Source organism: Rhinatrema bivittatum, chromosome 1 (genome assembly GCF_901001135.1).
Source record: "Rhinatrema bivittatum chromosome 1, aRhiBiv1.1, whole genome shotgun sequence".
In the NCBI taxonomy this organism is placed as follows: domain Eukaryota; kingdom Metazoa; phylum Chordata; class Amphibia; order Gymnophiona; family Rhinatrematidae; genus Rhinatrema; species Rhinatrema bivittatum.
Window position 1 is genome coordinate 489,772,477 of NC_042615.1, and position 26,202 is coordinate 489,798,678.

Below are 26,202 nucleotides of genomic sequence, written 5' to 3' on the forward strand. Positions count from 1 at the left end.
GTACAGATCACTGAAACACTTCAAAATTCACTTCTCTTTATTGGGAAAACTGAACATTTAGTCCTTTGCTGTTTCCTACCCTTTAACCAATCCAACATAAAACATTATGCCTTCTGAAAATCCAGGTTCATCCTTAGTCATATGTTTATTTTCAGCTTCAAAGAATTCTAGTTTATTGATAAGACATGACTTCACCTTTGTTAATATTATGTTGACATTTTCCGATTAATTATTCAAATGCCTAGTAAGAACATAAGAAATTGCCATGCTGGGTCAGACCAAGGGTCCATCAAGCCCAGCATCCTGTTTCCAACAGAGGCCAAACCAGGCCACAAGAACCTGGCAATTATTCTGGCAATTATTCTGTTAGCTACATAATACTACCATCCTCTCTTGTAGAGTTGGTTTGCTATAAAGACTAAGGAGACTTATACAGTGGCTTCTTGCAGGAACTGCCATGCATGCTCAGAAAAACCTCAATTCAGGAAAAAGTCTCTGTTTCAAAGTGTGTACAATCCAAATGAATTCCTGATGCAACAGGAGGTAAAGTGACTTGCCCAAGGGTCGTAAAATGTGTCCGTGGAGAAGTGCAGTTTGAACTATGGCTCCCAGCCCATTGCTGTAATTATAAGATCACTGCTGGCTAATGGCATGGGCCTCAAAAACTTCTTTGAGATCACTAACTCTTTTGGTTTAAATACAGAGCTTTTTTTTTTCTTTCAGCTTTGGGGTACTGACAGATTATATCATCCAGCCTTTGCTTGTCCAACAGTACAGGGTGCTCATAGAAGGGGAAATTATCAGATGACAGTGCCCTTCTGAACACCCTAGATTCCTCCCTCCCATGTTCCATGTGCTCATCAACCACAGCCTTATTTTACTTGTTCAAGACCCATAGTCTTTAAGATAGGTGGACAGAAATGCGCATTCATATCTTTTTTTCCTATCCTGAAATTCTCATCTTTTTTAATAACCACCTTCAGTGATCCAGTAGATTTGTCATTTCTCCCCTCAATACTGACAAGCAACCCTATGTACCAGGTTTATTTTGATAAAGGTTTGAAACAAAAAGGTGGAGCCATGAGGAAAAGGCTCTTGGTCCTTTCCATATTGCATCCCATGAATATTAATTCATTTTCATCTTCTTCTTTTTTTTTTTTTGTCTACCAAGCTTAGTTCAGGTTGCTGTTCTTTCAAGGTTAGATTAGTTCTTGCAGTAGCTTGTTCTCTGATCTTCCTCTCATCTTCTGTATATCCCGCTCATTCTAAAGTCTGAGTTTTCATCTTTCATTCACCTTGTTTTCCACACGCTACTCTACTACTCTTATTGCTGTGCCTTTTTCTTAGGTCCCAAATTGAATACAAGCTCCTCCTACTTTGCATTCCATCCAAGGTCCTGTTTTGCCCTTTGTTTCTGTTCATCCCATAAAATCCGTCTTGTGCTTCTGTCCTGATCATCTTCTTTGATTTTTTTGTTTTACCCACTCCCATTTTTACTCTTCATTTTTGCCACCTTTGTTGAATTCCATACCATTCTTTATTTTCTTTATTTTTCTTTCTTCTCTTCCAAATTATATTTTCAATCATTCATTTAGCTTTCCCAGGCTCGAATATACCTACTGAAGCCTTGTGGCTTTCTACTTATGTATCTCTTCTCAGCTACAGATTTTTATTCCTTGCTTTTGTTAATGGTTTTGTTCAGAAGTGGCATGTAAGTAAACTAGTGTGTGTAAAATTGAACAAAAAGGAAAAAAGCAGGTGTCTAGTTTAAGTGAGAAATGGTGAAGGGCTTTAGTGAAAATAATCTAATAAGAGCATAAGTATCGTGTTGGGTCATATTAAGATCCATTGAGCTCAGCATCTTGTCTCTGACAATGGCCAAACCAGGTCACAAGCATCTGGCAGATCCCATATGATTATTCTGGGATGAAATTAAGAGCCGTTGAAACATTTCAAGATTATTCTGGGCATAATGGAAAGCTATTTGGTTTTATGGTTAGTAACACTATTTATTCAGCAAGTGAAATGCTACATTAAAAAGCATGTGGTCACACGAAAGTAAATCCAGAAAATTCAATCTCCTGATCATTAGAAAAATAAATAAATGAGGAAAGATGATGTGTGAGGAGTACGCTTCTTGCATTATAAATGGTGGGTGATTTGTTTGATTGGCAGATAGTCTTGTTTGACACTGTGGATTATGCATAAGAGTGCGTTTACAGAGCTAGCGAAGAAGGATAGTGCTGCTGTAACCAAGCGCTTACTACTTTGTTTAGTAGTAGAGTGAAAAGAAGTAATTCCTTAGGTGAGTTTGGTGTGAAAATATGGATGTTCAGCAGCAAACCTTTAGTAGAATAAGACGGCTGTTGGTGATATTTTTTTTTATCATCACTCGGGTCGTAGCTAATTGTAATATGTCTGTAAGGTTTTGAGCACAGCTTTCTGCTTATTTTGTAGGTTTGATTTTAAGAACTTCATTTTCATGTTCTCTTTTCCTTTAGGCATTCACAAGGACATGGATAACCCTCCAAGGCCTGCTCTTCTCCTTGAGACTTTGAGACATACCTTGACAGATTATCAGAACAAGCAAGAAGACACATCTAATGAGGTAACACTTGCACTTTTTGGCTCCATGCTTATAGCCTTCGGCCTCGAGCAGTTTGTATTCCTTGCTGGTAGCAAAGGTCAGCAGATTGTGAATGTTGAATTGACAGCTTCTCTGATACCAAAATAAGAATTAATCTGTCACTGTTTTTCCTATAAACTGGACCTATATAAAGCTACCACTTATGTTTTGTAATTTGTCTTACTAGTTTTTTACTTTTCAGCTATTAATATTTTATAATATCATTACCATTTCTATTTAGTCTAGAAATGATATGGTTATTAATGGAAGTATTTATTAAAGGGTAGAATTAAATATGTCTTGAATTCTGAATTATTCAAGCAGGTTTCTTTACGGCCTTCAGATGCTTGTAAAACTGCTATCAAAGAATATTTGTCCAACATCTTTATCCTAGCTAGGATTGAGCCACTGTCTGCTGGCCCTATGATATTATGAGCCATCATTTGTAACTACACATGGGGGTGGGAAATCCTCATTTTTAAAAGTCCTTCTTGCTAGCCCATTGATAAGCTTTGGCCAGGGTACCTCTAGCTGTGGCTTATTCAAGAATTTAGTATGCATATTTTCTGAGTCTTTGCCAGTAGGTGTTGCTATTGAATGATGACTGGGACTCAGTCCTATCCAAGAGCTATGAATGTTGTCTCTATAACATACCCAATCAGTCTGAGGAATTGAAGTCATGCATAAGAATTAACTCTGGATCACCTGCATGGCAACGCACAGTACTATGACCGAGCCACTGGATCAGTCTATAAGCTATTTCTTTTTTAATAGGAGCCCTTCCTTCTAATGTAAATTGAGGTTGTTTTTAACCTATTAAATCACTGTTGATCTCTGAGGTGCTGTATTATTTGCATATAAATATTTGTAATAGTACGGTATTGCAAGTATATGCTTTTCCCTTTGTGTACATCTAACATGACTAATGTCATTTTTCTAGGATTGTTCTATAATTCTATTTTGAGATTTTTATAAAAGTTATTTAAATAAAATATGAAAATGATATTGTAAATATGCAAATTTAAATATTTCTTATGAAAGTAAGTTTGTAAATACACATTGAAATTGAAGCTCATTTGAAGGTTAAGGTGCTCTGTGAATGTGACCTTTGTCAAATAAGTAATTGCATTTTGTCAGAGTTCCTCATTTTTAATGTGAAAAACTGTAATAAAAACATATATTGAAAGATCATTCAAAAAGTGGTGTTTAGTTTTAATATTTCTGTTCCAAAACAGGATGATAGCCCTTTTAGTGGAATTTTCAGGTAACAAAAGGGGCAAACATATGAGTAAGTGGCCATGGAAATAATTACATTTCTCTAAACTGCAAGAGCTGCCAGGTCTTTCCCAGTGAGGACAGATGACCAGTGTAGCTGCTATTTTGAGATTCTTCTGAGACTCAGTTCAGCAAGCTGCAGAGTAGTTGGGAACGTGTTACCCACAGTGAATTGTTATTTCAGAGGATGAATGTCACATGATCCTCTGCACATTTGAAAACTCAGCTCAGCAGGCTTTGGCTTAGTAATATCCTTTGTTGTGAAGCAGTGCCAGAGACAGCAGTGGAGTAACCAAGGGGTGGCTTTAAATAAAGCAAAGAGAACAGGCTAACAGAAAGAGGAATGAACTGTCAAGGAAAATAAATCACTTGTAGTACAGACCCAAATGATGACCTGCCATGAGACTTTCCAGCTGGACTGCATGCAAATGACCGTGAAGTTGTTTTATGTAGAATCAGGGCCCACTCAGTGCCCTTGTGATATATTTAGAGTACAAGGATCTGTCCTTTCAACTCCCACTGTAGATAATACTACATTCCTAATTTTGTGCCATGTATTCTGAGTCCTAGCAAACTGAATTAAACATCTAATTGGACTAAGGCTTTAATTTATAAATATTTTATTTATATAAAGGCAGTAGATTTCCTGTGCAGCATGGAAATTACGTAGTTTTCTAAGAGTGCTTTTTTGACTTTTTATCTTCTTAAACACTATTGTTATGATACTTGACATTTTCACTTTGGTGAAAAATAAACGTATTTCCTTTCTTTTTAATTAGTTTGAGAAGATGAAACAATCACATAAGAAGTTGTCTAAGGAACTTGACTCTTCCAAACAGATGATATGGTCTTTAAATAAGAGCTATAAGGTATATTATTCTTGATTGCCAATTTCCTCTGTTTAAACTTATTCTAGGTTGTTGTTTCTTGAGATCTAATTATATATTTGCAAACACGTACAGTATAAATGTATTCTATACTCATAGAAATAAAGGTAAATAAACAAGTTGTAGGTGATGCCTTTTTATTGGACAACTAACATTACATTTGTGTACATTTGTGATTAGGTTTTGAGAACTGTTTCCTTCATCAGTTCGGTGAACTAGGGATAATATCCAACTATATTACACAGATTACATTTCAATGGTGGTGTAATACAACCTCCAATTTACTTCTTTACTCGGGCTACATCGTTCCTAGTTCAGTCTGCACTGATTTGATGAAGGAAGCATAGCTCTCAAAAGTTTGTCAGAAATGTATTCAGTTAGAAAAATATGCCTGAATCTTGCTAGTTGATTTTTATTTCTACCTATCCAAGTGAACTGACATGGCATCCACACTACTGTCTGCTGTTTCCATGAATGTGCACTTATTAGTTCATTTCCTGTGCAGCATGGAAATTACGTAGTTAAAATCAGAGAGTTTGAAACAATGCTCATCATGGGTGAGTAAATGAGCACAAAACTAGAGAAGGCAAGGACATAGAGACACCTTTAGAATAATCGGGGATGATCATTGAGCAAAGAGAAGCACAAGGAGGAGCTCTAAATAAACAGGAAGAGAAATTCCAGGCGAGGTGCAAAAGAGGATAGAAGTTGAAGTGAGAAAAAGCACAAGGGGAGGCAAAATTGGGTGATAGGAAAGGGAAATAGAGGCGAAAAAGATATAGAAGTGCAGTATCATGAAAAACAAATAGGTTAAAATGACTTTCAGGCCGATACAGTACAGTACGCTCCAACGGAGCGCACTGTTAACCTGTCATTGGACGCGCGTTTTCCCTTACCTCTTATTCAGTAAGGGGCGGAAAACGCGCGTCCAACCCGCCGAAACTAATAGCGCCCTCAAAATGCAAATGCATGTTGATGGCCCTATTAGGTATGCCTGCGCGATTCAGTAAGTAAAATGTGCATTCGCCCGCTCTCCCGCGGACTTTACTGAATCAGCCTGTTTGTTAGGAAACAGAGTTGAAGGCAAAGCAGGCAATACTGTTTAATAGAGAAGGAGGGCCACTGAGAACAGAGCTAAGATATAAAAATAAGTGTTTTGTATGAAGACACTCAGTTCAGCAGTCACACATATGGGGCAATGTTATTTTTACACTACCAATCAGAACTTGATTTCCAGAGCCATCTAAGAAAGGTCCTAAGGCTCGATTCAGCATGTGCAGCACTTCCTGCACATCCATAGCCACATAGTATGCCTCATATTTTAATTTTCTGCTGTATACATTGGATGTGTCTTTCTCATTATGCTTGTGGTGGTTTTGTGTTTTTTTTTTTTTTAGCTAAAAAGCTGAGTGTTATTTTCTTCTGTGTGTGTTTTTTTTTCTTGTCTTAGCATTCCTTAGTAAGGTTTTCTTACTTTTCCCTAAAGTCTTGTAAGGATTTTGCATTGGTTTTCCAGTTACACGATTTTTATTTTACATCCTGGGCTCAGGCCCTTCTTTTCCATGACTTTTGATAGGCTTCTTGGCAGCCCCATTTTCTCTTTAGCTATCTGTCTTGAGATAGTAGTTTCCTCTCTTGATTTTGCTTAGATTATTTTTTTCAGTGATGTCAGAGTAGCCCAACATTGAAACACCAAGGAATACAGAGTTGTGATGTTTGCTGGAGGTAAGAAGTTGCTAAAGAAAGCGTTGATTCTTGCTGCAAAGTCTATGGCTAGGATCAAGGACTGAGATACATAGTAATCAGTTTGCATGTGTCAAGAGCAGGCTCCAAGCATTTGAGCAAAGAGCCAAGAAGAAACCATGCTGAATGCCCATCAAAGGGACAGTTTCCTTCAACTCTGGCCCAGACAGCAGGAGTTAAATAATTTCGCTGACCCTGAAGCTTTTCCACTTGAAGGAAAACTGTGCCTCCCATCAAAAGTAATTGTAGCAGTGTCTAGAAGTCCAGCACCAGGTCTTCATCATCCTTTATAATCATTTAAAGAAAGTCCATCCGGCCTGCTGAGCCCCGTTATATCTTTGACTCAGCTGTTTTATTTAGGAAGAGCTTCAGAGACAAATCTGGGCAATGGTAACTCATCAAATGAAGAGTGCGAAGCAGCAGGTGTCCACCAGCTGTTGTTATTTCATGTGTTTTTTGTGGATCCTTGGGTGCTGTGGAGATGACCACACCCATGGGGAGGAGCCCCGTGAGGAGCCATAGCACTGGGCTAGACTCTTAGTCACAAAACACTGGAATTGAACACTTTTATTATACAGCTTGAAGTAGCCACCAGGTGGCAGTGGTGATTTGTAGTCTCAGGGACCTCGGCAGAGGGAGCCCTTCTCTCCTAGGCGACGTCAGGAGGTTCCGCAGTAAGGGTTACTGTGGATGAGACAGATGAGATAGAGTACTCTCTTGGTGTTAGCTGTTATGGATGCGATTCCACCATATAGTTGTTGTAGGTACAGGCACTGAGGCAGGGAGAGCAGGCCCTCAAGAAGCGAGTACTTGTTCCCTGAATGGCACCTGAAATAGAAAAGAGGGCCCCTGAGGAGTGGGTACCCAAGTTAGTAGTAAAACCCTGAAGGGCAGAAGGAGAGATTCCCGCAGGCAGCAGGGAAGTGGCAGAGTAGCGCAGACAGGAACGGTTCAAGTCTATTCGAGCCTTTGCCAACTCAATGAGTTAGCAATCTTGAGAAGTAGATATACCCGGATTGGCGTGACGTCAGATGAGGGAACGCCCTAGAGGTTTGCGCCACTGGGCGTACTTAGACATGGGTTGCGCGCGCACCCTAGCAGGTACCTGGGAGGAGCAATGGCGTACGGCCGAGATAGGGGTGCAACAAGCAGGGTGAAGCCGTCGAAGACCGGACGCACACCAGCTTGACTCCATTTGAAGTATCTCACAACTCGCCTGTTGCTGCCTCACCTACTATGCAAATGTTTGCTACTGATGGCAAGCTTTGTGCGCTGAGCTTTGGAGCTGAGTATGCTCTTAGAACCAAATATCTTTAGAGAAGGAGGTTCTTCCAATTGCTCAGCACTGACAGGCACCAGTAAACCCAGAGCCAACCTTTAGCGCTGAAAGCTGATTGACTAAAGAATTGGCACAGTATGGTCTGTCGTTGCCTTGTTTTTGATAGATCATTACCCTCTGGGCTCATGGGAGCCTAATTATGGATCACAGGAGTTTGGTTCAGATAAGGACTATTCTCTTGGTCTCTCTTCAAGCCACTTTTCTCCACAGACAAGGTGCAGTTCCCTTTCAGAGGGTACAGGTAATGGCTAAGGCCCTTCCCATTGAGTTGCAGGTTGGAGAACACAGGGTATCTCTTTCTGGCCTTATTTTATTTTTATTTAAGATATGTATATTCTACATTATCAAATATCTGAGTGGGTTAGTTCATAAACACACATAAATCACAATCACATCAATCATAAAGACTATAAAATAAACAAACCACACTCACAAATAATCTCCTCTGGTTTACATACATAACTAGTATCCATCATCCAGTGCACCTCTTCAAATCTGTTGTTGGACTGAAGATAACTCCTGAAAGACCCGTGTAAATAAAAAAATAATGCCTTAACTAATTTCTGGAAGGAAACAATAGAAGGTTAAATAGAAGATTAAATAGTTTTAATCTTGTCTGGCAATGAGTTTCATAGGAGCAGTCCAGCCAGACACAATAACCACTCCCTCATTTCTTCTAGTCTAATATGTTTTAAAAAAGGGTTCTCTAATAAGTTCTGATACGAGGATGTCAAAGACCATATTGGTTGATAGATCTTAAGTGCTGCATTAAAGCACCTCTGTGCTAACCCTTGTAAGGCTTTGAAGATGAACAATTTTCCAAATGTCTGTGAACCAGTGTAAATTAAATAAGTCAGGAATAATATGTTCACGGATATGCACCACTGAAACTATCTGGGCAGCCGCATTATGTACTAGTTGAAGAGCTCTCAGCATTGTTTGTGGCAACCCCAAATATAAAGAGTTGCGGTAATCAAGTATGGAAATCACTGAAGCATGGATGGCAGTTTTTAAATCATCAGTCCACAAGTAGGGTTTCAGGTGCCATAACAGACTTAGTTTTTGAAAAGAATTTTTAACCACAGCTTTTACTTGATGTTGAAATGATAAGCGTAGAATGAAGTCATACTCCCAGGTTCCGAGCCTGTAAAAGAATTGGGATCTGGGTATCATCAAATCGCAAAGCCGATGGAAGATCCTTGTGGGGGAAATGAACTTAAAAACAATTTGATTTTTTGCTATTTAAAAGCATTTCATTTTCAGACATCCAATCTCTAATAGAGGGCAAACAAACTGACACTTGAAATAATGTATTGTTTAAGGAGCTGAACCCTCCCCAGATAAAGGGGGTGGCGGTCACAACCATGGAGGTGCAATGCCTCCAAAGCAGGGGAGGGGCAGAGGCTTGGGGGGGGGGGGGGGGGGTAGGCTGCTGAGGTCAACTGAAGGGTTGGCCGGCCTGCCCACCAGCCTCTTCTTTTGGCGATTTTTTTAGGTGTGCTTACCTCTGCAGGGCCATTTCCCTTTGCTAGATATTCAATTTGAGCCTCACTTTCTTTACTCCTTGCAGCACAGCTCCTTATCAGTGGGATAGGCAGTTTTAGCTCCATGGAATGATGCCACCTGGGCTGAAGCTGTTTTCTCTGGATGGAACTGGTGCCGGTGTGCTGGGTGCTCAACTCAAGAGGAATGTCCAGGATCGTGTCCCTGCTGACCAGAGCATGCAATGCCAGCTCCCTTATTTTCCGAGATAGAGGGAGCATGCTTCACATGTGGTGCCCACCCCTCCCCTCACCCCAGTAGGGCCTTTTGGTAGCATTGGGATTTTTTCTCCTGTATATCTGGGACTGCAGGATAAGTAATGGGGGCCTACAGCATACAGGCCTTTAGAATCCTGCAAGAGAAAGCTCCCTCACCCTTTATTTTGTGAGCATTTGAGCTATTCAGAGGATGAGCATTGGCATTGGGTGGGAAGTCCCATACAGCCATCTCGGTGTGGCTTGAGGTGGATCTGGTCCTGTGATGTGGAGAACAAATGTAGGATGTTTGCTGCTGCCACCACCCCCCTTGTGGGGGCAGCCACCAGTGATTGTGCAGGACTGGGCAGACTCGTAGCTGCATCCCTGTATGGGATGGGTGACTAGGAGAGTGGGCCACGTAGGCTCCTTGTGGATGGATCGGGAGATTCTCTTTTGCCCCTGGCTGGCACTGCAGCCCCAAACCTCGGAAGTACTCCTGTTCTTTCCTGCTGGTGGTCACTTTGCATGATATTTAGTATTTAAAAAAAAAAAAAAATTGGGGTTTGCTGGTTGCTGCTTCACTACATCTTGCTAGCGAGGCAGATCCACATGAGCCATGGGAACTAGGAGGCTCGGGTGGTGTCTGTAGTCTGTTCATGCCCTCTGTGCCTCCTACGTCCATTTTGAGGACATAGCTGCTTTATTCAGGTCCACCACCCTCTCCATGCTCACTTTCTGGACTCTGAGCCACAAAAGACAGAAGTGGACCTGAATGATCCCCTAATCTACCAACATCAGGGCCATATGGTAGAATGGGTTGGGTCTTCTTTACCCCCACACACAGGGCATTTTTGGGTGCCTGAAGAATTAAAAAATAAAAAAATTCTGCAATTCAAGCTCACAAGGCTGCCAGGAGTTTGGGCCTGAACGAAATCACTGTGAACCTGAAAGATGTAGTAGGCCAGATTGACAAACTAAAGAGTAGCAAATCACCTGGACCGGATGGTATGCATCCTAGGGTACTGAAGGAACTAAAAAATGAAATTTCTAATCTATTAGTTAAAATTTGTAACCTATCCTTAAAATCATCCATTGTACCTGAAGACTGGAGGGTGGCCAGTGTAACCCCAATATTTAAAAAAGGCTCCAGGGGTGATCCGGGTAACTATAGACCAGTGAGCCTGACTTCAGTGCCGGGAAAAATAGTGGAAACTATTCTCAAGATCAAAATCGTAGAGCAAATAGAAAGACATGGTTTAATGGAACACAGTCAATATGGATTTACCCAAGGGAAGTCTTGCCTAACAAATCTGCTTCATTGTTTTGAAGGGGTTAATAAACATGTGGATAAAGGTGAACCGGTAGATGTAGTGTATTTGGATTTTCAGAAGACGTTTGACAAAGTCCCTCATGAGAGGCTTCTAAGAAAACAACAACAACAAAAAATTATTTATTTATTTATGTAATTATTTATTTAAAGCTTTTATATACCGACATTAGTGGGGAACATCATACCGGTTTACATCCGAACTGAAAGGTGGAAAGTACAAAAACAGGTAATGGGGATGGACAAAGAACAGAATAAGGCTGAAAGGGAGCCGGAGACAGAGCAACGAGGAATATAATGCATATAACAAAAAATGCAAGAATAGTGCAAATGACAAATAATGCAAATAACAGGTAAAGTACTACAAGAAATAAAGTGATAACAAAAACTTAATACAGGCTCAGTTCATGGAAAGTGGAAGATGGAAAAGTTCGTGGAAAGTTCATGGAAAGTGGAAGTTCATGGAAAAAAGTCATGGAATAGGAGGCGATGTCCTTTCGTGGATTACAAACTGGTTAAAAGACAGGAAACAGAGTAGGATTAGGTGGTCAATTTTCTCAGTGGAAAAGGGTAAACAGTGGAGTGCCTCAGGGATCTGTACTTGGACCCGTGCTTTTCAATATATTTATAAATGATCTGGAAAGGAATACAATAAGTGAGGTTATCAAATTTGCGGATGATACAAAATTATTCAGAGTAGTTAAATCACAAGCGGATTGTGTTACATTGCAGGAGGACCTTGCGAGACTGGAAGATTGGGCATCCACATGGCAAATGAAATTTAATGTGGACAAGTGCAAGGTGTTGCATATAGGGAAAAATAACCTTTGCTGTAGTTACACGATGTTAGGTTCCATATTAGGAGCTACCACCCAGGAAAAAGATCTAGGCATCATAGTGGATAATACTTTAAAATCGTCGGTTCAGTGTGCTGCAGCAGACAAAAAAGCAAACAGAATGTTAGGAATTATTAGAAAGGGAATGGTTAATAAAACGGAAAATGTCATAATGCCTCTATATCGCTCCATGGTGAGACTGCACCTTGAATACTGTGTACAGTTCTGGTCACCGCATCTCAAAAAAGATATAGTTGCGATGGAGAAGGTACAGAGAAGGGCAACCAAAATGATAAAGGGGATGGAACAGCTCCCCTATGAGGAAAGGCTGAAGAGGTTAGGGCTGTTCAGCTTGGAGAAGAGACGGCTGAGGGGGGATATGATAGAGGTCTTTAAGATCATGAGAAGTCTTGAATGAGTAGATGTGAATCGGTTATTTACACTTTCGAATAATAGAAGGACTAGGGGGCGTTCCATGAAGTTAGCAAGTAGCACATTTAAGACTAATCAGAGAAAATTCTTTTTCAGTCAACGCACAATAAAGCTCTGGAATTTGTTGCCAGAGGATGTGGTTAGTGCAGTTAATGTAGCTGGGTTCGAAAAAGGTTTGGATAAGTTCTTGGAGAAGAAGTCCATTAATGGCTATTAATCAAGTTTACTTAGGGAATAGCCACTGCTATTAATTGCATCAGTAGCATGGGATCTTCTTAGTGTTTGGGTAAATGCCAGGTTCTTGTGGCCTGGTTTGGCCTCTGTTGGAAACAGGATGCTGGGCTTGATGGACCCTTGGTCTGACCCAGCATGGCAGTTTCTTATGTTCTTATACTGTGTGGGGATTAGAGATGTAGTGCTTCCCTGTATGCACAGCACTCTTCTTATGCTACCAGCTCTTATTCCCATAGGGATGGCCTATTCGGTTTTTTGGGCAGCCTGCACAGCACCTCTCTGCATATGGCTGCCTTATATCTTCGTTGGGGTAGGCCTGACAAAGGCTACTGGCAGGTGTGGATTGTCGCGATGGGGGATCCATGCAAGTTTCGGGATCAACAAAAAAGTTCAGTTTTAAGCATGTGGCTCTGTAATGACCAACATAGCTGAAGCATACATAAGAAAAAAAATTCCTATCTGGCAGAGCTGGGTCAATGCTGTGGCAAGTTAGAGTCCTGGAATGACCTCTTAGCCACGTGAATGCACAAATGGATAGGACAATCTGCCTTTGTTACTAAGCGCTCAACCCGGGAGCATTTTGAGCTTGAATCTTGGCTAGCTGCAGGCCATAGTCATACTTTGAGGAGTAACGAACTGACATGTAAGCATTGGCTTCAGTGCAGTCCATTTGGGTTTTTACCAATCTGCCCAGCTAGTTTCTCTTGGTTGTAAGTGTCATTGCGTGCCAGTTACCTCTAAGCCTTCTGTTAAAGGTAGTAACAAAATTACTGCTAGCAACTTTTTCTAGTTGAGCAGTCTTCTTGATAATTCAGTCTGTCAAACATGCTTTACTTTTGGATTTTGTTTTTGCTACAATCTTGCAGGTGACCATACCTGGAGTCATAGGGGTATCCATTTGTAGGTAGACTATCCTTATTAAAACGCCCTCTGAAGTCCTTCTACATGGCAATTCTTCTTAAATGGCCCCCTCGAACTGACCTCGATTGTGCAGAACATTTTCCAGAAAATGGTAGCTGACATCATACTGAAAGACATTCGTATACCATGCTGATTATGTTGGCTGCCATCCTTATTAACGGGTTTTAGTAGTTCCAGCAGGATCCCACAATTGGACAAGTTCTCTACTTTTGCGTCTTATTTAGTTGTACATGCAAGTACATTGTGAATCTCTATTGGAGCTACCATGTCAGCCAAGGGGCATCATGATATTTTTTCTTCTGCTAGCACTATGATTTGCCTGACTAGAATCACTATCCGATTCTCCTTTTTCTTGTATGCTTCCCTTTCAGTGCCATTCGTTGACTCCCCTGTCATATTTTCAGACTTCCAGTATTTGCATGCAGTTATTTTGAAATACATTTATTTCTAGTCCTATTTTTATTGCAGCCATGGCCCACTTATCAGATGACATAGCCATTCTATCTGCATGCCTTTTTATTTAAGCTCTTGAAGTTGTTTTATCTTCTGGTCCTGTATTTAAAAACTCTGCACTCCTTTCGCTCAAGACTGCTCAAGCATGCCCAGTTAGGCAGGTATGCAGGTTGCAGAGGACAGCGAATGCAATTGTGCTTAATTTCACATTGCAGTCAACAGACATGAGACTTGCCACTCAACTACAAAAAAATGGCTCATGTATGAGTACTTACAATTTCTTGGACAATTCTTTGCAAATTGTCTTGGTTCGCTCAGCTAATGACTGATCACTGTTGAACATCTGGATTGGTTAGTATCAAGGGCCCCACCACCATCACTTGAATGACCACATTTTCTATGTGGCATGTTTCTCTTGCCTTAGCAGGTCATTTTATGGCATTCACACTTTTCCTCCATGACATCTTCATTTTCCCTCCTGACATCCCAGCAGCAGCTATATTTGGTGATTTTCCTATGGCGTTAGGAGTAATTTGGGCAACCATATATGCACGCCCTTTCATGCCTTACCTATTGGAGCTGTGCTGGTGTTGTAACGAAGGAGGTCTGTGATGCTATGGCTTGTCAGGTGGGTTGCAGACAGGCTACAATTTGTTCTGAAATGGCACTTTGCTCAACTTTTATGATTGTTGTGTATGGTTTTAGCAGTAGCTCTAAGAAGCAGTCCTTTTCCACGTTGCTGAATGCAATTCGATTTGTCATGTCAGATTTATCTCCCAGGAGCAGCAATTGGCAGCTGCAAGACTGGACTTTTCTACATCCAGTGCCTCAGCTCTCCAAAGTAACATTCAATAGCATGAGTGGTGGTGGCGCTACCTGGTCATCACTGGCAATATTCAGGAGGGTAATTTTTTTCAGGTTTGGTTAGCTATGCTTTCCTGGTATTATTGGTGCAGTAGGTCACACTTTAGTGGAACCTGGTGAAGTGACAAAGTGATGTGGTAGATACATCACCATCTGCTGAAAGGCACCCCTGTCCCTCCATGTTGTCTAATACAGGTTTAATATTTCCATACAATTATTGTTCTGGTCCCCTATCTCTACTGGATACTCGTACCTATGTTGATCCTAATTTTATTCCTTGCAGGACAGTATAAGACATGCTACTCTGCAGGAACAATATTTCTCAAGTCAAACATCTGCATTTCCTTCAACATTTCTTGCTTATTGTTTCGGTTCTTTCAGCCAATGTCCAATCACTATTGGACTCCTTGAATTAGTAGTGCCAGGGGTTACACTCTGGCACATTGACATCTCCTGTTTGTCATCTTTTCTTTCTTTAGTAGATCATTTGTAGCATTCTGGAACTTGCCACTTGATGCGATTAACCTGTGGCAGTAGCGCAGGTATTTTTTGGTCTCTAGACTGCACATACATGTCCAGTCATATGTTGGTGGTAATATGAAATTTGTGGTCAGCTTTCAGTCTAAGTTAGTTATTGCACTTGGGACATTTGGTCTTCAGGTGCCTATAGTATTCCTGTTTGCAGTTCCAGGGGTCTTCATCAACTACAGTATCTATCCTATCATTGGACAGGATGGCTGCATACACCGCATTAGGTGGTTATTCCTGCAGATGGGGTCAGCAAAGCACTAATTGGTCAGAGATTGCCAGAAGTGTTTTACCTGGCCAAATCAGCAAATATATTACATCATTATAGGTAATGTCTGACAGCCTTTAGCTACTCCTGTTATGCTGGCTAATACACATTTAATAATTTTCCACATTTCCCACAGGCACATGTGCAGCACATTTACTGCAGGTTGGTAAGCTTTAGAGGCATCACTAGAGCAACACAGTAACATTATATGCCTCACTATATATATTCCCACCATGCACTTCCCACAATGCACTTCAGTTTTTCTATGTTGGGTACAAGTTCAAAATTAGCATGCGTGCTCCATTACGATTTGGCCTAGTATTCTGGTGGACTAGTACAGTGATCGGGTTTTATCATTTCCACGGACAGAGCACTACCTGTCCAGAGCCAGATACATATAGCATGACACTTATCAAGTAGCTGGTGGCATCCTCCTACATTCTGTCCATGTTCCAGCTTGCGCATATAATTGGCCAGAGTCACTTGATTCTTGTAAGCTATTGGGCTCGGCTAATGATCATTTACTGCCAAGATGTTTCTGCTTCACTCTTTAGTGGCTTGTCCCATATGTGTATAAAGCAATCTCACTGTCTGCTGTCTTCCCTGGGCTACCTACATATTCAAATGTTTTCTGTGTGCCTCTTAACAATCTCGACTGCAAGGATGTGGATGTGCTACTGCAAAGTAGGGTAATTTATCGCATATTCTGTATGAGAATTCTATTTTGGCTTTTCACATAGCTGGTACAATCTCATCTCCAGAATTTGTGCCCAGAGAATGGTCTCAATTGTACAGATAGTGCTGCACAAGTTTTGCTTTAGCCTCTTAAGTGTTATGAACTATTCTATGTGCAAGGAATGTGCTCAATGACAGTATCTCAGAAATATCATATTCCCCTTGGAGTTTTAATACATGCAGCAGAACCATGGTGGTTGTGACATCGCATATCGGGCTTCCCATTCATGCATTTTGCTCTCTCGGCTGTAATAGAAGTCTCCAGTGGTTTGTGGAGTGTTTTTAGCTATACCACTGAGTCTCTGGACCCATCGCTTTTCTTATGGTAGTCCTATGCACATGTTCACCTCAGTACTGGCACATCTGATATAAATCTGTCTTCCTCTTGAGAGGCTAGCGGTGACTAGACATAACCACAAGCTAGTGGGTTTGAATTGAGGGCACCCTTACAGCAGTAGAAGTTGGGTTGGGACACCCAGTACTAGGGCATAATACACCTTTGTAGTGCTGTTACGAATTGTGGTCAAGTTTGTATGTGAGTGACATGTGGCATTGAGTGCCATCCAGCAGCGTGCTTAGCTAGTGACAGCTGGGGGCTTGGTTACCCCTGCAGCAATTTGCAATATTTGAAATTCAATTATGGTTTGATTAGCCCTTTTCTTATGGACAGCATCTTCTGGGATATGGCCGCAGCTGGATTGTAGGGAGCCCATGGCAAACAAGGTCACCACCATAGGACTCGTAGTGGTGGTGGTGGTGGTGGGGGGGTTGACACAGTCCTGGGATGCATGACAAGTGCAATGTTCAAAGCTGGATGGGCAGAGATTACAAATAGCGCTGTATTCTTGTTTTATGTTATATCGGTGGGTGAAAGTGAGACTTTGTCAGTCAAGTCTTCGGCTTTGACAGCCGGGAGCTTGGCCTGCTTACCACCCAAATATTATGTTGGCATTGCTTAATGTGTGAATCCTGCTCTTTCTCAACATTCAGACAGGTCAGTCCATGACCAGTGGGTTATGTATCTCTAGCAGCAGATGGAGATGGAGCAAATCTGCAAAATGGAGTTCACTTCACACATTGCTCGTTCCATTGTTATTTAGACAAAGACTTCTGATATGAGAGTAGGTTTGGGCAGTTCATCTTTCAGGAACTTTTTGAGGGCTAGAGCCCAAATCCAGCCCCTATAGGGTCCATTTTTTTCAATAATTTACCAAGAAAGATTGAGATTGGTCAATCAATGACAGGAGAGATGAGTCCAAAGCTATTTTAATAGTTGGTGTGACTATTGCCTGCTTAAATTTGATGGAAAGAAGCTCTGCCAAAAGAAGACGTTTAGGATGTCTGTGGTGAAAAAAACAAGAAAACGTAGATTAAATAAGAAAGGGGAGTAGTAAAATAGTCTAGATTGCAGGTGGTAAGACAGGTTATTAGAATTAATGAGAGGAGACAGTCTTGGAAAAGCAGGGAAGAATCAGAAGATTGAGAGACTAGTGGCATGTAGAATAGGTGAGATGAGATTGTTTTCTAGTGAAAATAAAGCAAACAAGTTAGCAAAATGCAAGGCGTGGATGATATTAATTAATTAATTTATTTATTTTTAGATTTTTATATACCGGTGTTCCTGTATGGAATACAGATCACATCGGTTTACATTGAAACAGAAACATAAATTTTTGCCAAGAGGCATTACAAAGAACAAGGTTATGGAACTTGGAAAAGGGTAACTAGATTCAAAATTAACATTGTAATATAAGCATATAGGCTCAAAAGACTCATTTAGCAGTATAAACAAAAACAAAAAAGCACATCAGAAAAGTCACAAGAGACCTGCTGCAAGACTCTTACTGGCTGAAGTGGAAGTGTTTATGGTTCTGTAAAAGCTTGTTTAAAGAGCCAAGTTTTAAGTTTCTTTTTGAATGTAGAGTGGCAGATCTCTAGACGGATGTCTGGTGGGAGCGCGTTCCATTGAATGGGGCCAGCAGAAGATATGTTACGTTTCTGAAACAAAGATTTTGTTGAAGGAACATGGAGAGTGCCTTTATATGCTCCTCTGATGGGTCTAGCTGAAGAGTGAAGACGAAGTTGGGTGCTTAAGTGAAGTGGGGCTATATTGTGAATTGATTTATGAATTACTGTGAGCACTTTAAAAAGAATCCTTTGCTTAATTGGAAGCCAATGGAGGAGTTTGAGAATGGGGGTAATGTGATCTCTTTTATTCGTATTTGTAAGGACTCTAGCTGCAGAGTTTTGTAACAATTGGAGGGGTTTGAAGTATGAGATTGGGAGGCCGAAGAGAAGCGAATTGCAATAATCAATTTTTGATAGTATAATGGCTTGAAGAACCAACCGGAAATCGTTGAAATGAAGAAGAGGTTTCAGCTTTCTCAGGACTTGAAGCTTGTAGAAACAGTCTTTAGTGGTGGTGCTTATAAATTTTTTAAGGTTAAGTTGATCGTCTAGAATGACACCTAGGTCTCGAACTTGCGGTGAGTGATTTAATAAAGGAATGGATGTAGTGAGTGGGTTAGCTGGGTTTAGCAACTTGTTGTTAGAATCTTGATTGATGATAAGGATCTCGGTTTTACTGTTGTTAAGAATAAGGTGAAGGCTAGCAAGAAGATGATTGATTTGTTGCAAGCAATTGTTCCAATGACTAAGGGTTTTGTGAAGAGATTCTGTGATTGGGATGAGTATTTGGATGTCATCTGCGTAAAGATAATGGGTTAGATTTAATTTAGAAAGTAGTCGACAGAGAGGTAATAGGTAAATGTTGAAAAGGGTTGGGGAGAGTGAGGAACCTTGAGGGGCCCCCTGGTTGGATGGGACCGGATGAGATTCTTTGTTGTTTATTTTTACCTTAAATTGTCTATTTGCTAGGAAGGACTTGAACCAGCTGAGAACTGTACCCTTAATGCCAATGTCTGCCAGACCTGTTAATAGAGATGAGTGGTTGACAGTGTCAAATGCCGCAGAGAGATCTAAAAGTATCAAGAGATGAGGTTGTTTTTTGTCCATGTTAGCTAGAATAGTGTTGGTAAGAGAGATAAGTAGGGATTCCGTACTCAATGATTTACGAAAGCCGTATTGTGAAGGTGCAAGAATAGAGTTTTCTTCCAGGTACTCGGATAGCTGTTTATTGACTATCTTTTCCATAAGTTTGGCGATCATTGGCAGATTGGCTATTGGGCGGAAGTTTGCTGGATCTGAGGTCGGTAAGTTCGGTTTTTTTAGTAGAGGTTTGAGAATAGCTAGTTTAAGTTGGTCAGGAACTAGACCTTGGGAAAGAGAACAATTGATGATGTCTGCGATTGGCTTTGATATGGTATTCCTTATTGTGATGAGAAGGTTGGTTGGAATTGTGTCTAGAGGATGAGAGGACGGTTTCATTTTCTTGAAAATGTTTTCTATCTCAAGAGCTGATATGGTCTCAAAAGATTCCAGAGATGTATTTAATTGAGGTGTGGTAGAGAGCGGGAGTGGGGGAGAAGAACTAGATGATAAGGGGCCAATCAATTTATCAATTTTCTCCTTGAAATAATCAGCTAGTTCAGTGGCTATGTTGAGTGCTAGATCATCAGGGATAGTAGGAGGGGATGGTTTAGTGAGGGCTGAAACGTAGGAGAATAGTGCTTTTGAATCAAAAATGAAATGATGTATTTTTGTCGAGAAGAAATCTCTCTTTGTTCTAAGTATGGTGATCCTGTAGGCATTGAGGGAGGTTTTATACTTAGCTAAAGTAGTGGGAGATGGGTTTTTCCTCCAAGAGTGTTCTTTATTTCTTAGCTCTTGTTTAAGCCGCTTCAGTTCTGGGGAGAACCAGGATTTCCTGTTGTCTAGCGAGGGTTGTACTACTTTAGTTATGGAAGGGCAGGTTATGTCTGCAATATTTTTGGTGATGTTGCACCATGAAGTGGTGGCTGTAGTTGCATTGGAAAGATCGAGTTGAGATAATTCATTAGAGAGCTGGTTGATGAGAAGGTCTGTAGAACAAGGTTTCCTGTATTGAATAGTGGTTTTTGGAAACGAAAGAGGAGGAAGTTCTGAAAACTTGAGGGTCGTGTTGATGATATGATGATCCGTCCAAGGCACAAGTGAGCATGAGATTGTAGATGGGAGCGAGATGCACTGATTGATGAAAATAAGGTCCAGAGGGGGACCTGCTTTGTGTGTAGGGTTTTTTATAATTTGTGTGAATCCCATATAGCTGAGAGCAGATAGTAGGGTAACGCAGTTTGAGGATTGTGGTGAAGCATCAACATGTAAGTTGAAGTCTCCCAATAAAATGGTAGGTATGTCTGGGTTGAAATATTTGGCAGTGAATTCAATGACAGGTGAAGGGTCCGAGTCTAAAGATCCTGGTGGAGCATAGATTAGGCCAATTTGTACATGATCAGATTTGAAGACAGAGAGCTCTATGTTTAATGCAGTATATGAATGTTGTAATGTTATTCCTAGACCTTTCTTGGCTGCCAGGAGCAGACCTCCTCCTTTTCTTTTGGGTCTAGGGATGGAGAACAAATCATAAAGTTGAGTAGGTAGTTGGTTTAATAGCACTAAGTCTGAGGGTTTCAACCAGGTTTCTGTGATTGCACAGATATCTGGGTTTGCTTCAGTGAGGTAGTCATTTAAGATGTGTGTTTTTTTCGAAAGCGACTGTGCATTGAATAGAGTTAAAGATAGAAGAGAGAGGCCTAGAAATTGTGAGATTGGTGAGATCATTATTGGGATTAGCCTTTGATGACGGTTGTAATGTTGTGAGAGAGGATTAGTGTGAGGTTTACGTTGTTTCCTGATGATAGGAATGAAGTGTGAATTATTGAAAAAATGGTGATGTATGGGGATTGGGAATCCAGGTAGCATATTGATCTGATTGAAAGGTGGAGAGTATTGAAAGATTGCTAAAGGAAGCTGAAAATTTTTTATAAGACAGATTAAAATGAGCAGAATGAAATGTTGGATGTTAATTAGAGGCAGTTGAAAGTAAGAAAGTTGTTGAATGTCAGCAGACAACAATATGGTGTCTGGATCCTTGGCCTGTGACACTATTAGGAGCAAATTTGTAATCCAAATGAAAATGAATGCCTAGAATCACTTTCTGTCTCTCCTGCACGAGTTACAAAAATATTAATGCTAAGTATCACAGGAGTTGAACCATCTCTCTTCTCCAAAGATAAAGAAAAGGCCAAGGATGAACTTTGAGTATTCTTTTTCATTTCTTTTTAAAACAGTCCATGCACTGGCTTGTTTATAAAGAAGAGGACTTCTCTGGCAATTGCTCTGAAACACAGTAGAATTGATTTTAGTCCCCCTGTGGTAGTCTACTGCTGACAGGATTTTAAGCAAAATGGTTGCTCCAGCTTCCACCGGTGAGCAAACAAAAAAAAAAATCCTTTAAGGAGATTACATTTTAGGATGTAGGGGGAAACATGCATCTTGAGATGTTTTTTTAAATTAAAATATTTTTACAGTTGGCAGCAAATAGATATATATAAGCAGAAAGAAACCAGAGTTTCTCCTTTGAACCCTGGATTTCCCATGTAGTACTGCACTATCATGTAGCCAAGCTGTAGTTTTGCCATAATCATTGTTCATATTCTTTGAATTTATACCATGGTCTTTTAGTTGTCCAAGTTGATTATCTTAATAATATTTATGAACTTATTCAAGCCAGAAAATCTCTTATTTCTTTTTTAAACTCTGCTGTGTGTGGTATAGCACAGAAGAGCCAATACCTATCATCTTTGGGCAGTAGGGTGTATATTCTTTCGAAGAACGCAGCATTCTTCTTCCTTAAATGATGATGTGTTAAAAAAATAAATAAAATCAATATTTTTTTTTCTGTTAATGTCTTGCTGTTGATTAAGATTTAATATTTATTTCTAATACTTTGTTTTGATTTACTTTATTTTAAAGAATACCTACTTTTTTAAGGTAATTGCTTTCCCCCTTCTACCTTCTTGTTGACTTTATTCCAATAAAGTCTAAACCCTCCTCTCTTTCTTGCTTTCCCTATTTTACTGCTGACAAAATGTGTTAGCAGAGCTTCATTGCTCAAACCACATTGGGATGATTTTTTAAGCTTTTGTGGGGACACACATAAACATAGCAGGGTTTGTACCATCCCAAAAGATTGTCTATTAAATCATGTTATGCTTCAAGTCTGTAGTATCTATAATCATTCTGATAGTGCTTTAAATCCGTAGCCAAAAAATAATTATCTGCTATGCTTAGAATTATTAGTATGGAGGCATTCTGTCCTTTGAAAGCCTCTGTTTTAAGGATTATCCTGACCCTTCATAATGAAGCATCTTGCCTTGTGATTATATTAATAATACCAGCTGTTATACTGTGGTCCTACAGTTTGTGTCATCAAGATGCTAAATCGCATTGGTGCACAAATTTCCCCAGAGGTGTATCGTGGAATGCTGTTAATTTCTTTAATCTGTGCCCATAGTATTTGTCCTGAGTAGAGAGTAACTAAAGGACTCTTCATTGTTTTTACATAATTTTATTGGTAGGAAACCAGTTGATCTCATAAGAACATAGAACATAAGATTGCCATACTGGGTCAATCCAAAGATCCATCAAACTCAATATCCTGTATCCAGCAGTGGCCAATGCAGGTCACAAGTACCTGGCAAGATCCCAAAGGGGTAGATAGATTCCATGCTGCTTATCCCAGCGATAAGCAATGGATTCCTGCATTTCCACCTTAATTATTTATGGGTAGAAATACAACTTTGAATTTTCTTTAATTATTATTTTTATTACAGTCTTGCATTAGATTTATGCCTGGGATAGGGCTTCCTGAACTTTTCCTGTTAACGCTACATCCAGTTGGATTTTCAGGATATCACCAATAATTGCATTGGATACATTTGTTGCTAAGCTATGCAAATTTTCTCATGCATATTTGTGGATATCCTAAAACATGACTCGATGTTTGGTATCCAGGGCAGGTTTAGGAATAGCTGGTCTAGTAGTTAAGCATTCCCCATTAGTAGTGTTTCCATACCTAGATTCATTGCTAGTGAAAGAAATTATTTCACAGCTGGGTTAAACTTAATTCAAAACAAGCACAGGGATTTTGGTGACCACTGTCAAAAGATTTTGAATGCCTACAATGGCCAAGTGTTTCCGAACTGAGAAAAACTAGTGAATAAAATACATTTATTGTCAAGAAAATATGCAAGTGTTAAAAATGTTAGGTTGCTGCAATTGATATCAACTAATCTATGCTGGAAAATGTTATATCAATATACAGTATCTGAAGTTAGCAGTTATAGTAAGCCTTCAAAATTATATGAATATATTGTATAGTTAAGGACCTTCATTTGCAGTTTTTTTTAATTTTTCCTAGGAATTTCAATGGAAAAATGACATTTCCACTTATTTTTTTCCTGTGTTAAGACAAAGCCATATTTCCACTTTTTTTTATTATAATGAAATTCTCATGAAAAATAAAATACACTACACATAGAAATCTTCATTTTCAGTTTGTCTTGTTCATTTATGTATGTAAGAACAGATCTTTCATTAATAAAGGTCTTGCAAGGCAATCTTGTTTTTTTTTTTAATGAAATAAATCTTATAAGTGTACTTATTTCCCTGTTGTGTAGGAAGCTCAAAGTAATCTTTCTGAGGCCAATAAAGAGTTAAGTCATCTCCGCTCTAAGTATGCAGATCGAGAGGCTTTAATAGGTACTTTGAAACTGGAACTACAGAATACACAACACTGTTGGGAGAAAGAGAAAGTACGTATCACAGAGTCTGAAAAGGAATTCCAGAAGCTTACCAAGGCACACCAGAAGGAGACTGAGGTATTACCAGATAACTGTTGAAAAAGCTCCCTCTATGCAATCCTTATTTTTATCTATTTTCATATATGCATATAGCCAGCAGTTACTATTAGTACATTCCATTGTATTTCAAAATGGTTTTAATGTATGTAGGTATATTTATATAGAGATGTATAGCAATATATATGCATAAAATTAATCTGCTGGAAGACTGCAGATTTCTATATGAGCTCTACTTAGTCTCTTTCTGTTGTCTACTCTGTAACTATATAGCCTATTCAGTCTGCTCCGTTATTTCTACCCATGCTGCTAAGGATATATCCCAGCTGCCAGTCTTAGAAACTTGAAAGCTTGTAGTCAAGTCATTTTTTTTCTTTCTGATTGATTATCTACCATCTTGAATAGATGAGTACATGAAAATCAATTCTTAATGCAACACTCGGCCCACTTCTCCACTCGTTTTACCAGCTACCAAAATAGGCTGTTCCCTGTACGGACCGGATCAGTCCAGACTCCTGGGTTTTGCCTCCACACCAGCAGATGGAGACAGAGCAAGATTTGACTGGCTCTGCCATATATACCAGGGTACCACGCACAGTCAGCCAGTATTACTCTGTCTCCAGCAGATGGTTTCGGTGCAACACTCACAGTCTGATTTCTTAAAAAAAAAAAAAAAGGGGAAATTCTAAATGAGGAGAAGGACTGCCGGCTGACGTCTTCACCTCCCAGGGGGTTGGCAGGTCCTGAGGGGACCATCCCCTCTGGTTCTGGGTCGAGGCTAAGGGTCGAGGGCCCTATCTGGGCCTTGTAGGCAGCACAGCTTGGGGGTGATACCGGGGAGCCCGGATCACTCACCCCAACCAGACCGCTTCAGGACCCGTCGATGGACAGCGGAGCAGGTTAGGCGGCGCTTCATGTAAAAAAAAAAAAGAAAAAGCTTTTTTTCTCTGGCGGGTCTCTTCTTACCTTTTTGCTATGGCGATCCGTTTTTGGTGTTTTCTATTCCCCCCTTTTCCCCCTTATTCGAATTTTTTTTCATTTTGTGTTGTCGGCCCGGTTCCCCGATGCCACACGGTCCGGCATGCTTCGCTTGTGGGGCGGATCATGTGCGCCTCTCGCGGGATGGGCTGTGCTCTGCCTGTATCCCCAGAGGTGAGGGAACATCACGGCCAGTCAGGGGGGTGCTTGTGAAGCGGAGTTCGATGGCGATCACCATCGGGGAACTGCCTGCCTTGTCTCACAGACCGGTGCCGGTGAGCATGGGAAAAGCCGCCATTTTGGGAGCCGCTTCTATCATGGCTCCGATCGCGAGGGGAGATGGAGATTTCCTGCCTCCCCTCTCCCCACAGCAGACAGCTGCGAGACTCTTTCTGTCCACGTCGGCTGCAGGGGGGAGGACAGGATGACGATACAGGAATGGATTCCGAGGGTTCCTGTTCGTCTTTTTCTTCAGAGTTTATTTTGGCCATGCACAGGGCCTTTAAGGCTCACAGGGCCTTAAAAAGGCATGCTCCTAAGTCCGGGGACTTTGAGGCACTGCCCCCCCCAGCCAAGAGGCGGAGCCAGCCGCTGGACCCGGGGAGGCCTTCCAAGGCTCAATGCCTGTTGCGGGCTATCCCACCCCGGGAGGATTCGGACTCAGCTTCGGAGTCCGAAGATCCGGATGACACTACCCTGCCCCTGAGGGGGGTTGAAGGAGTCGGTGACCAACCTCATGGGACTGCGCGGCAGAGTCAGGTCACTGAAGGTGACGATCCTAAGGTGGTCTGCCTGTTCCGTAGGGATGAGCTGGGTCCCCTAATTCCTGCGATTCTGGAAGAGTTAAGGATTGCTGCGCCTCTAGAAGAGTCTCGTTTTGGCTCGATGGACCCATTATTATTGGGCCTGAGTGGTCCTCCTACAGCCTTTCCCTTCCATTTTTCGGCTATGGACTTCTTTTTCGTGAATGTGATACCCCAGATTTGGGATTGAAGGTCACGAAGGCTATGGATAAGCTTTATCCTCTCCCGGAGGATGCTTTGGATATGCTTCGGGTTCCGAAGGTGGATGCTGCGGTTTCTGCGGTGATGAAAAGGACTACCATTCCAGTTACGGGGGCCACAGCTCTTAAAGACCTTCAGGATCAGAAATTAGAGGCGCAGCTTAAGAAGTTCTTTGAAGTCTCCGCCCTAGGGGTCCGGGTGGCGATGTGTAGCA

At 40.8% G+C, this 26,202-nt stretch overlaps 1 protein-coding gene across 8 annotated transcripts in view; it reads left to right on the forward strand.

Annotated features, from left to right (window-relative positions):
• Positions 1-26,202, forward strand: part of CCDC171 (coiled-coil domain containing 171) — a 982,183-nt gene that overhangs the window by 209,179 nt on the left and 746,802 nt on the right. For all 8 annotated transcript variants that reach the window (XR_003857717.1, XM_029608527.1, XM_029608555.1 and 5 more), the window contains exons 11-13: positions 2,502-2,608; positions 4,681-4,770; positions 23,827-24,027. Coding sequence is in view for 7 of the 8 variants with exons in the window: in XM_029608527.1 (XP_029464387.1) it covers positions 2,502-2,608; positions 4,681-4,770; positions 23,827-24,027 (398 nt within the window). In the remaining variant the exon portion in view is untranslated. The remainder of the gene's footprint in view (positions 1-2,501; positions 2,609-4,680; positions 4,771-23,826; positions 24,028-26,202) is intronic.